The 12,633-nt window shown below is 41.6% G+C and overlaps 2 protein-coding genes across 2 annotated transcripts in view; both read left to right on the top strand.

Moving 5' to 3' along the window:
* CAPZA1 (capping protein (actin filament) muscle Z-line, alpha 1) overlaps positions 1-4,562 on the top strand; it is a 63,182-nt gene extending 58,620 nt beyond the window's left edge. The window contains exons 8-10 of the mRNA XM_006865908.1: positions 722-793; positions 2,517-2,579; positions 2,897-4,562. Coding sequence (XP_006865970.1) covers positions 722-793; positions 2,517-2,579; positions 2,897-3,037 — 276 coding nt within the window. The 3' untranslated portion in view covers positions 3,038-4,562. The remainder of the gene's footprint in view (positions 1-721; positions 794-2,516; positions 2,580-2,896) is intronic.
* A 5,649-nt stretch (positions 4,563-10,211) lies between these two features.
* MOV10 (Mov10, Moloney leukemia virus 10, homolog (mouse)) overlaps positions 10,212-12,633 on the top strand; it is a 28,599-nt gene continuing 26,177 nt past the window's right edge. The window contains exons 1-2 of the mRNA XM_006865907.1: positions 10,212-10,318; positions 10,553-10,735. Coding sequence (XP_006865969.1) covers positions 10,599-10,735 — 137 coding nt within the window. The 5' untranslated portion in view covers positions 10,212-10,318; positions 10,553-10,598. The remainder of the gene's footprint in view (positions 10,319-10,552; positions 10,736-12,633) is intronic.

Raw genomic sequence — 12,633 nt, 5'->3', positions numbered from 1 at the left:
GCTCATAACAACCCAAGAGACATGACAGAACTGTCCCTAGAATTTCCAGGGCTGTAATTTTTACATCTTTCTCCCAATGATGGGTTCAAACTGCCAGCCTCTAGATTGGTGGCTGAGTGCTTAACCTTTGCACCACAAGGGATCCTTACTAGGCATTGACAACAACAAAACCAAACTCATTGCCACTGAGTCATTTCTGACTCACAGAACCTAATTGGACAAGGGCTTCTAAGACTAACTGTTTACGGAAGCAGAAAGCCTCATCTTTCTCCCTTGGAGTGGCTGGTGATAATAGTGGAACATTAAATGTCTATATTCCCAATGCCTAGTCACCAGCTGCTCCTCAGAAACCCTATAAAGGGTGACTGTGGGTTGGAACCAACTCGACAGCACTTAACAGCAACAGCTCAGTGCCTAGAATATAGTAAGCCAAAAATAAAAATAAAACCTACTGCCATTGAGTTGATTATGACTCATCACAATCCTGTATAGGGTTTCTGAGACTGTAAATCTTGTTTGTTTTATTTTTTATTGTGAATTGAATAAAGGTTTGTAGACAACATCATCAATCAGCTTTACATTCAACATATCCTACATTTGGTACATCTCCATATTTACAGTTGCCTCCATACAACAACAATTACCCTACTTCCTCCATGTGGTCCTAGTAAGAGCTTTGTCTGAACTACATACAAATTTGTTCAAATATTATCTCACACAGGTTCACTATTACGAAGATGGCAATGTTCAGTTGGTTAGTCATAAAGATGTACAGGATTCAGTACCTGTTTCGGTGAGTGTGGAATATTTAAAGTCTGTCTCACTTGTGCCTTGTTTTTCCTAGAAAAAAATATTTTTAAGCTTGAATGTTTTTTGCCAATAGAAATTCTGTTTGCTTTCAAGGTTTTGATTTGTGCAGTTTATATTAGCAGTGTTATTAGCATAAGAGTTAATATATAACCAGCATCAATGGCCTCAAGCATGACAACAATTGTTAGGTTGGCCAGGACCATGCAGTGTTTCGTTCCATTGTGCATAGGGACGCTATGAATTGGTACCGACTTGATGGCACCTAACAGCAATAACAACAACAAAAGCTCTATAAGTTCACAGCAGTGTTTGACTCAGAATAATGTTACTGACTTAAAGAATATAGACTTTTTTTTGTCACTTGTGGAATTTGCTAAAGACAGTAACTCCATTAATAAATAACAAGAGGAGGGAAATTTTGCTATACTAAATACATTTATAGCATTAGGATTGAGAAACTGAACATTTTTAGGAACATTCAGTCAAAAAGTGTTGTGTTCTATACCATGAAAGAAGGTACATAATTAGTTCTTGGATTCTTTCTTGTATAGTCTCATTACTTCCTTATACTCTTAGAAGTTATTGAGGACCCCAAAGAGCTTTTTTTATGTGTGTTTTATATAAGGGAGTTTCAAACATTTCGTGGGAAAATTGCATTATCTTTAATTCTATTTTTCCTGAACTTTTTGAAGCCCTCAGATCTACCAGTATTTATTTTCCTTAAGATATCAAAAATGAAAATGATTATAACTGTAATTTATTATAAAATAACTTCAGTAAACCCATTACTTGTTCTTGTTTTTTTTCAAGAGTAGTTGTAGCTTCAAACCAAAAATGAAAAATTAGTGATACGAATGGCAGTCTTGGGAACCCTTGGAGTCCCTGGACCACACTATGAGATCTGCTCCTCTAGCGCTCATAATTCTTTAGTACTTAGTAGTGAAGGAAGACATTCTTTCATTTCTTATTCACATCATGTAAAATATAATGTGATAGTGGCAAACAGAGGAGTACATAAGTTACTGGCATGCCAGAAGTCATCATTAATGTCATCTTAAACCAGAGATTAAGTCCCTGTCTGGTACTATAGGATAAGCATTGGATTGATGACCACAGGGTTGGCGACTCAAACCCAACAGCTGCTCCTTGGAAACCCTATACTGAGTTGCTGTGAGTTGGAACTGGTCTAGATGACGGCACTTACCAACATCAACAAATGAGGTCTTTTCAAGGCATCTTCATATTGATGTCTTTTGGACATATTGTAGTAGAGTATTGAAAGAGCATGAGGGGGTAGGTTGGTTTGTTTTTGGCAAAGACCTGGATTTAGATCCCGTCTTTATTACTCTGTTGTTTGTTGTTGTTACGTGCTGTCGAGTAGGTTCCAACTTATAGTGACCCTGTATAGGGTTTCCAGGGAGCAGCTGATAGATGTAATTCACAGTCCAGTGCTGATCCTACAGCTCTAAAGTGGTTTAAATTGGGCAGGTCACTTAAGAAGATTCTGTTAGTTTCATTTGCAAAATGAAAGTGGTAATAAAAGCAGGGTTTGTTGTGAGGACTAGAGGAAGTAGTGTGCATAGAAACATGTGTGAACTGTAAATTGTCATACAGATGGTACCTGTGGTGGGCTTGTAGTATATTCTTTGTCACTGTGTACACATTGAAAAAATAGTCTTATTTTCCTTTCCTTTCCCCTCCATTAGAATGAAGTCCAAACTGCCAAGGAGTTTATTAAAATCATAGAACATGCAGAAAATGAGTATCAGGTAAGAAGATTTAGAACTAATTTTAATAGATCTAGTACCTTATTTTGCTCCTAATATGTTTTGTTAGATCTGTGTCCTTTAACATAAATATACAAGTTGTTCATTATTACTAATTGTGGGGACTTTATAGACCTTACCATTTTACATGGCCCTGATTTTAGAAATAATTTAGGCAGGCTTTTTAACTTAAGAAATTAGAAAGAGTCACTAGAAATAAGTCCTGTCTGTCCTTCATAGATGACCCAGCCAATCCTTTGACTATAGAGCCACTGTATTATTCACAGCCACCCCAATTTCTGTACGATTATCTCTTACAGACAGCAATTAGTGAAAACTATCAAACAATGTCAGACACCACATTCAAAGCCTTGCGTCGGCAGCTTCCAGTCACTCGCACCAAAATCGACTGGAACAAGATACTCAGCTACAAGATTGGCAAAGAAATGCAGAATGCTTAAAGGCTGAATGTAAGATTCTTCAGTACATGGGGGGGCGGGGGGGAGTGATTCAACAAGTGGTCATGTGATAAAATAGGTGGTTTATAAACAAGAGTGATATTTTACTAGGGCTTTCAGAGTAAATAGGTTTTCTAGCCTCATGGAATACTGTTGAACCTATAACATTGAATTCATTTATGTTTTCTACTTTGTAATATTCTTTTGTCACTATATCTGCTTTTCTTTTTATTCCTTTATTAATTCTGCCACATTTAATATTGGGGAGAGAGAAAGAGAGATCTAGTGGTCATTTTGCTGTTTAGAACATTTTCTTAGGCGTGTATTACCTGTTACTGATATACACGGGTAATACATGTTTAGTACTTTTTAACCCCATACTTCAAAGAACTTTTGGCACTTCGGTGGTTTTACTGATAGACCCAACAGCTGAAAGGCTATGCTAAAAAAACTATAGTAAAATGGACAGCACATCCATTCTTCTTCCTCCAACTGCTTGATCATCACTTACAGCATCTCATAAACATAGACTTCAAAACTTTGGATTGGGACTTTTCTCATCCATTTTGGGGGACAAAGGAAGTTTTCTGGAAATTCCAGTATAGCCAGCTTCTCTGAGGAAGTTGTTTTTAAATCCAAAGACTTGAACCACATTCCCTACACATGAACGTGTTTGCTTTTTTTAAATTTCCATTCTCTCATTGTCTCCGTTTCCATCTAGTATCATTGTAGTTATAAAAGCATCTGCATTTTCAAAAGAGTTACTCATTTATGTTTATTTGTTTGTTTGTTTTTAATATTCAAGAACTGCTGACATACTGTGGATGTAGTAGAGTATATATAAAACTTGAAAAATGCAGATGTTGAAGGAATGAATATATTGTCTTTTAATGCTTTGTGGCAGGATTGTAGTATAAGCAAATGAATCAAACAACTTTGTAAATCACAGATAAAAACTAAAAATGAACCAAAGTGAGAAGGATAACTTCTAGGCAGTAAGTATCTTTCTATTGTAACCTGTTATTTAAGGGAATACTAGCGGTTTGTTCTAAATAGGATGTAAAACTTGTTCCAAATTTTTCTTCAGTCCTGCCTGCCAAGAACTCAAATGTAACTGTGATATAGCAACCCTTCCCAGGTATATTGGCAGGTATGTGTGTTTGATCGCCGAATACACAGGTGGCATAGCTATGATATGACAACTGGTAATGGTGGATTCATTTACATTGTTTACACTTCTATGACCAGGCCTTAAGGGGAAGGTCCGTTTTTTAAAAACCTAGTAGTGTCTTCCTACTTATCTCCAAATACATGTCAAAATGGAAGGGTGTTTGTGCTTCAGCTTTGTGTTTTGCTCAGTAATATAGTCAGGCAAGAGTGTTTCCAAGTGACCCATTGAGCTGTGTACGCATTTTTATTTCAAATAAAATATATTTGTATTATTTGTCATTCATACTATCCATCCATACCACATTATCCTCTGTATCAGGTAGACCAATACAAATATACCTGTTTTGTTCTAAAACTGTCTGAGTCTTTGCTTTTTGAACCATCTCTTCAGCCATTTTGCTCAAGGTAAGATATGGAACTGTCTTTGATCTTATTTGATGACAGTATTCAGGGCTTCTGAAATTGGTTCCTGTCTAGTCAACTATTATAGACTCAGCAAATATCCAAAGATTTGCAGAAATCTTTGTAGTTTAAGCAGTATCTCTACCCAAAGCTGCCAATGATTCAAAGGTTTTGTTTTTGGATATCCGTTTCTGTCAAAAAGAAAAATCTAATTGTCTTCTCTACTTGTCACTCAGAAAACAAGACCCAAGTATTCTTACAGTCACTTGGCAGGAAGTAGAAATGAAAGAATCCCAGCACCTTGAACTTAGGTAATACCCCACATTGGCTTAACTCAAAATGCTATTTTTCCTCCTGCCCATTATGGCTTCCCTATAAACATGGGGGAAAGGTTTTTATTTTATCTTGGTTCCCAAGGGAACCTGAGGGTGTTTGAACGCTATAAGTAACATCATGATAAACAGGGGGAAAAAAAGGAAGTTGTCAAGGATTTCATTTCACTTGGATCCACAATCAGTACCCATGGAAGCAACAGTCAAGAAATCTAAGTATTGCATTGGGCAAACCTGTTTCAAGGGACTTCTTGAAAACCTTAAAAAGTAAGATATTTCACTCTGATGACTAAGGTTCACAGCCTGACCCAGGCCATGCTATTTTCAGTCACCTCATGCATACGAAAACTGCTGGACAATGAAAAAGAAAGACCTGAGAAGAATTGGCACATCTGGATTACGGTATTTGTAAAAGAATGTTGAGTGTACCGTGGACTGCCAGAAGAACGGACAAATCTGTTTTAGAGTAAATAAAACCAGTATGTACCTTAGCAAGGATGGTGACACTTGGTCTCAAGTACTTTGAACATGTTATCAGGAGGGACCAATCCCTACAAAAGGATATAATGCTTAGTAAAGAAGCCCCTAAAGAAAACCTATTGCCACCAAGTCTTATGCAATTCATGTTGTTAAGTGCTGTGGAGTCAGTTCCTACTCATACCTTCCAAGGAATGACTTGTGGGTTTGAACGAGAGCTATTTTTCTTAGCAGTCCAGTACTTATCCTAGAACACCACACCAGGACTTGGTGTTGGGTCCCAGAGACTGTGTATCTTTATGGGAGCAGGCAGCCTCTTTCTCCCACAGAGTAACTGGTGGGTCTGAACTGCCAACCTTGCATTTAGCAGCCTATCCCACAGTGCACTAGGATTCCTTTGATAACATAGAGGGTCAGTGAAAAACAGGAAGCTAGTTCCTCAGTGAAATGGACTGAAAAGAGCTGCAACACTGGGCTTAAACATAATAAATGTGAGAGTGGGCTGTTGTTAAGTGCCATCTGAGTTGGTAGGACTCAGTAACTAACTTGGGGTTGTTGTGCCATCAAGTCAGTTCCAACCCATAGCAACCCTGTATAGAGTTTCCAAGGAGTGGCTGATGAGCTTGAACTGCCAACCTTGTGCTTCAGACCGACTTTGCAGTCCAGGGCATTAACTCACAGCGCCACTAAAACTCAACTTGGGGAGGGGGATTGGGTGGGATTATGCTGTGGAGTTGGTTCCAACTCATAGCATCTGAGACTGTAAACCTACAGGAACAGAAAGCCTCATTTTTCTTGCACATAACTGCTGGTATTTTCAAACTGCTGACTGAGATTAGTAGCCCAACTCATAACCACTACATTACCTGAGCTCCTAAAGTTGGGCTGTAGGGGTGGGTAAGACTATTTGTACATGGGGTTGCTATGAGTCAACCAACTGTTGTTGTTAAGTGTCATCAAGTTGGTTCGACTCATAGCAAACCTGTATGAGGTTTCCGAGGAACAGCTGATGAATTTGAACTGCTGACCTTACAGCTCAAACCAACCTGGTTGTTGTTAAATACTGTGGAGTTGGTTCTGACTCATAGCAACCATGTACAGGGTTTTCGAGGCTGTAAATCTTTACGGGAGCAGAAAACTCATCTTTCTCCTGCGGAACAGCTGGTAGTTTCAAACTGCCGACCTTGAGGTTAGTAGCCCGATTCATAACCGCTATACTACTGCTGACCTTCCAGCTCAAACCAACCTGGTGGTCCAGTGCATTATACCAGGACTCCTACTAGACTTCAGCTAACAATCCTCCCCCTAAGATCAATTCAAATTCTAACCTTTTTAAGGGACAGTTAGCTGTATAATCAGGAGTTCTGGTGTGCTATAGGATAAACTGGACTGCAAGGTCAATTTGAATCACTATGTGGGTGTTTCAAACTCACCAGAAACTCCTAGGAAACCCTATACAGGGTCACTATGAGTGTGAACTGATTCAATGATACTTACCAACAACAAGCTGTACTTTACTCTATTTGTAATGTAAATAAACATTCTTGCTTTTGCCTTTTATTAACTATTAACCTGTCCCAAGACTCTTCCATTGATTTAGTTAGTCCAGACTGACTGAAAATTTCATTTCATGGTCATCTAAAAACCCTCCTTGCCAAGTCCTGCAGAGCCCATTAAATTCCTTAGCCTCCCTTCACAATATTTTTCGAGTTGTATCTTATTTTATCACACACTGCAGATACTAGCCTGTGTTGTCCTAGGGCAAAGGTTTCTCAGCCAGATGAAAGGAATTCTCTTTGGGGCCTCACTCCTGTATTTAGCTTTGAAATGATGCTGCTGAAGTCTCTTTGTTTCAACCTGAGTGACTGTGTCTCTATTAGTTGCCAAATGCCAGTGCTTAGTCTCTCTTATAATCCAGAACTTTGATGCTGGACTCATCTATATTTACGAGAAACTCACACAAGACTGATAATGTGTAACTGCCTATTTGTGAGTTTACAGTTTTATAAAGAACTACCTTTTGAACCAGATACTCATGATAACTTTCTAATTAATCTTTATGTTGTTGTTAAGTGTTACCGATCCGGTTCTGACTCACAGTGACCCTGTATAGGAGCGGCTAGTAGGTTTGAACCACCAACCTTGTGGTTAGCAGTGCAGTATTGGTCCTACAGTGTTTATCCATGTAGTTACTACTTGGGGAATCAAATAAAGGAAGGTTGGTAAAACACACAACAAACTGTGTGTCTTATAGGATAAGATGAACTACAATTCTTTAAATAGACCAAATCCACTGTCATCTAGTCAATTCCAACTCATAGCCACCCTATAGGACAAAGTAGAACTGCACAGTAGAATCTCCAGGACTAACTCTGGGAGCAGACTGCTTCATCTTCCTCCTGTGGACCAGCTGTTGGGTTGGAACCACCAACCTGTGGTTAAGTAGTCCATTGCTTATCCTGTAGCAGACAGGGCATATATAAAAATACAGGGTAGATATAAGCCCTCTGCAGGCAGAAACCAATTTCCCACCTCTTCAAATCCAAGCTGTTAGGAACTGTTCGGTTAGGTATACAGACATAACTGCCATAGCCAATCTTGTGGGTATTGGTCCTTCTGTTAACATGTCCACAGGAGTTGAGATCAAGTCTCTCACCAAAGTACTTGAGACCAAAAGATTGGCTGTGGCAGTTAATCTGTAGTCACAAAATCTTAGTTTAAACGGATTGGTTGTTACAGTTACCCTAAATACAATCTAGTTGGAATAAAGATTACAGAGCATTCAAATGCTAAGGAATAATGAGAATCAAAATACTGAGCATCTAATTTTCTTCTCCTAAATAATCTTGGAAAGCTATAGGATTACTCTAATAACATCGATATCACAGTTTAAGATGGACTTCACTGCTCTTTGGACCCACACTAAAAACAGTGTTGCTACTTTTAACAATTCAGGTTCTTATAAATGATAATAGCTTTGGGGAAGACTTCAAGGAAGTGAGACCAGAGCTGATTGTTAGAAGGGAAGGGAAAACTATTTTAGACATCTAGAACAACATCCATATAAATAGACATTATAGCTGCATGTGAAATGAATGGATGTTTCTGATGGAACTGGTTTAGAAAGGTTCCATAGTAACTAAGGAGTCCTGATGTGGCACTGTGGGTTAATGCACTGTGTGCTACAAGGTCAGCTGTGAGGTGGGTGGTTCAAGCTCACCAGCTGCTCTTCAGAAACCCTACTATACATGGACACTATGGATCAGAACTGACTTGATAACACTTAACAACAGTAACTAAAAGAAGCTTTAGTAGTGAGGTGGATTATGAGCTGGGCTGCTAACTGCAAGGTCACTAGTTGGAATCTACCAGTTGCTCCTTTGGAGAAAGATAGGCTTTCTGTTCCTTTAAACATTTACAGACTTGGAATCCCTATACAGGGTCACTGAGTTGGAATTGATTCAGTGGCACACAGCCACCAATCATAGTAACTGAAGCCATATGGCATAACATTTTGACACAAGTTTAGGTGTTGCTTCTACATTCTAGTTATCTATGTATATTTTGAGAACATCTAGGTTATGTGTCCAGAAATAATGGGGTATGGAAGAATGGTAGGTTTTGAGATGGTAAGAAACAAAGCAATTTTGAGCCACTCATCTTTATTCTTCTTGGGCCTGCAGGTAAAATCTTTGGACGAAAGTCTTCTTTGGCTACTTTCCCAGTACTTTTTCATATACTTTGTGTAATCTGTTTCAACAAAATTTTCACCTGCTCTATTTCTCCCATCCTTGTGACTATGGTTCCCACTGACATTGCATTTTCTGTTGCTAACGTGTATTACTCCTGGCTTTATGTGGTTGGCCTGAGAAAAGATACAAAGGTAGCCCACCTGGAGTATGACCTGGGTTCTGGACATTCTTCACACTAGGTTAGATTGAGTGTGTGCGTGAGTGTGTGATCTCCTAAGGAGAACAATTTTTGAGAACACTGGGTTTGAGATATTTGGAATTCTGGATATTTGTTCAAGAAAAAAATGTTACATAACTTTATTATTATATTTGCCCCATTCTTGTATGTGTGTGTGTGTGCGTGCGCGCGCACCCCCGCGCTTTATTTCATTTCAGAGGAAAAATAGATGTAAAGACTTGTTTTATGTTTTATTTTTGTGTTTGCCCCACCCCTTTTAGTTTGTCTTAATAGTGTTTTCTGAAGCACTTTCCTCTTTCCTTCCCTTCCCTGGTTCGGATGGTGTTGCTATTAACTATTTATTGGCTACCTGTCCCTTTGTCTCAAGAAGCAAGTGTTTTGATGAAGGGCAGCCCATAATTCTAGAAACAATTAAAGAGCAATGTAGACTGGAGTGCAATTAAGTGGCCAAATAAGTGTCTCAAGGGTAGGGATCTCCAGCCTTTCCACATAAGGAAGCCTGTGTGGCAGAGAAAAGTAATCACTGTTCGTCCTGACAGAGGCCCTTGTCCCTCTCCCTCCCACACGGACACACCTCTATCTTAGAAACACTTGGTTCTTTCTCCTAAACTTCTTGGACTCTTAAAATAAATAATTTTATTTATTTTGTGGTTGTTTTGACTTTTGCCTTCTTCTCCGCGTCTGAAAGTCCGAGAAGGAAAAATGGGGAGGGGGTGTGTCTCCCGTTTTCGTACTGGTGTGTGTCCCTGGCAATTCGAGGAAGTTCTGGATCAGCTGTCCTAGTCCAGTCGCAGCCGATCCAGGTCCTAGTTCCTGCCCTTTGCTCTCCTGCTTTTCAAGAAGTCCTAGGGCCCTGGGGGGTGGGGGTGGGTGTAGTCCTAGTTGAGGCTCTCTGAACCTCCAGGGTTGTACTGGGGCCCCAGGCGGTAGCCACGTTCAGAATCTGGCTTGATGCCAGGGGAGGGAGCTCGGGGTAAGGGGAGGGCCCTGAGGGAGGGGTCAGACTCCTTAGGAAAGAGTTAATGGGAAGAGGGGGAGGGGATAGAAGGAAGAGACCGTAGGAAAGACTCAGGTAGGGAACGGTCGGAGAAGCGAAGCCTAGTAGGAAGAAGGGAGCCTAAGGGGTCAGGGGTCAGAGTTAGGGGCTTCTCCCTGCTGTTTCCCCATCTCAGGGCAGTTAACTTCCAGCCGCGGCAGCGACTTTCAGTTTCATTTCCACCAACCCTCCTGCTTGGGCCGCAGCCGCCGCCGCGATGCCCAGTAAGTTCAGCTGCCGGCAGCTCCGGGAGACGGGCCAGTGCTTCGAGAGTTTCCTGGTCGTTCGCGGACTGGACACGGAGACAGATCGCGAGCGGCTGCGGGCCGTTTATAACCAGGACTTCAAGATCAGGTACGTCCGGCCCACTTTCTGGTCTCGAGTCGCGGGCCCAGCTCTCTGCAGCCACGACCCCAGCTGCGGGGTGCGGAAGGATGCAGCCTCCCAGCAGCTCAAGGCCCGTCTTGGGGCGGCGCAGACCTCCCCTCCCGCGCCGTGCCCACGCCCCACCAGCACCTCCTGGAGCCCGCCCGTTCTGCCCGGGCCGGGCCACTGTGCCGAGTTCCCGCGTGGAGCTTCCTGGGAAGCCCCCTCTGAGGCGGGGGCTGGTTCCTGTGCTCGTGACCTCGCTGAGGACAGGGCCAGGGGCGCCGTGAGCTGGTGGGGGAGGGGAGCCTCCATGGGGGTTAGGGGGGAGCGGTGGTGCAGTCTTTGCACGAGCCGGGGGTGGGAGCCGCCTGCTAGTGTCCACCGGCGAGTCCTGGGTTGGGCTTTATAGGGACCCCCGCCCCCTTGTTTCAGGGCTGCTTACTTGGGGAGTGGGGGGCGGTCTACTCTACCAGGGAGCTAAATAGTGTCACTATAGGAGGGAGAATCTCAGGGATCCCTGGAAAGAAGAAAACACAAACTACACACGGTACCAAACCTCCATTTAGCACCTGTGGCTTCTCCTTGGAAACCCAGAGCAGGGACAGTCACTGGGAGGCCCCTTTTCACCCTGTGGCTGCAGGGTGTTTGGTTCGATTTCCTGTTAACCACCCAAGTGAAAAGGCGACTTCTCTCTGTCTAACCACAAAACTGTGCTTCAAAAACACCTCTTATCAACAGGCTTCAGTTTTGGGCGGAAAACCAAGAGACAATTTAACCGGGATAAATGTACAAATAAGTATAGGGTGGTGGGATTTGGGCTTAATAACAGGCCTCCTGAAAAAATCCTTGTTTTTAGCAGACCAAAAAGGCCAGTATGACTGAGATACAGTTGCTAAAAGCTAAAGAAACCTTAAACAGCGTTAGAACAAGTGAGGAGTAGTGATTCGCCATATTGACCAGAGCATACCGGGAATATTTTCAGCAATGGATGTCACATTTTAAGAAGGCCATTGACAGTCTTGAGCAACATCTGAAGGAGGGACAAAGATAATGAGGACCGGTTTTATGGCCCACACTGTACTGGGTACTACTGGGAATGTTAACATGAAAAATACAGTCCCTGGGACACATAAAGGCCTGACATGCATATAGTTAACCAGTTTACCACAAGTTGGCTAGATGATTCCAATTTAATGATAGCCCTGTATGTATGTGTCCAAGTGGAACTAAGCCCCATAGGGTTTTGGAGAATGGTTTTAGTGATGAAAACATACATATCAGAGCATCTGCCAACAAAATAATTTGCACATTTACAACTCACTGACATTAATTATGTTTTTCATATTATGGCACCATTATTGCTGTTCTCATTCCAAATATTCTACCATCATTTCCAGTAAGGTTTTCAATGGCTGATTCTTCAGAAGTAGATAAATGTCCAGACGTTTCTTCACAGGTACCTCCGAGTGGATCAACCACTACCATTTCATTTGTACCCCCACAGTTACTAATAATATAAGGTAAAGTGAAATGAGAATCCTAGTAGGGATATAAGGAAAAACACTGTTGGAGTGTAGAGAGAAAGCAATTGCATCAACACTTAGTATGAACTCACCTGTATCCATGCAAAGGAGCTCTGTAAGTAGCATAGTGGTTATGAGTCGGGCTGCTAACCTCAAGATCAGCAGTTCGAAGCTACCAGCCGTTCTGCGAGAGAAAGATGAGGCTTTCTGCTCCCATAAAGATTTACAGCCTTGAAAACCCTATTTGTTGTTGTTGGGTGCCATCGAGTCGGTACCAACCCATAGCGACCTTATGCACAGCAGAACAAAACACTGCCCGATCCTGGGCCAACCTCACTACTGTTGCCATGCTTGAGTCCA

Source organism: Chrysochloris asiatica, unplaced genomic scaffold (genome assembly GCF_000296735.1).
Source record: "Chrysochloris asiatica unplaced genomic scaffold, ChrAsi1.0 scaffold00085, whole genome shotgun sequence".
In the NCBI taxonomy this organism is placed as follows: domain Eukaryota; kingdom Metazoa; phylum Chordata; class Mammalia; order Afrosoricida; family Chrysochloridae; genus Chrysochloris; species Chrysochloris asiatica.
Note: the sequence above shows the minus strand (reverse complement) of the source record. Positions and strands in the feature narration are given on the sequence as shown.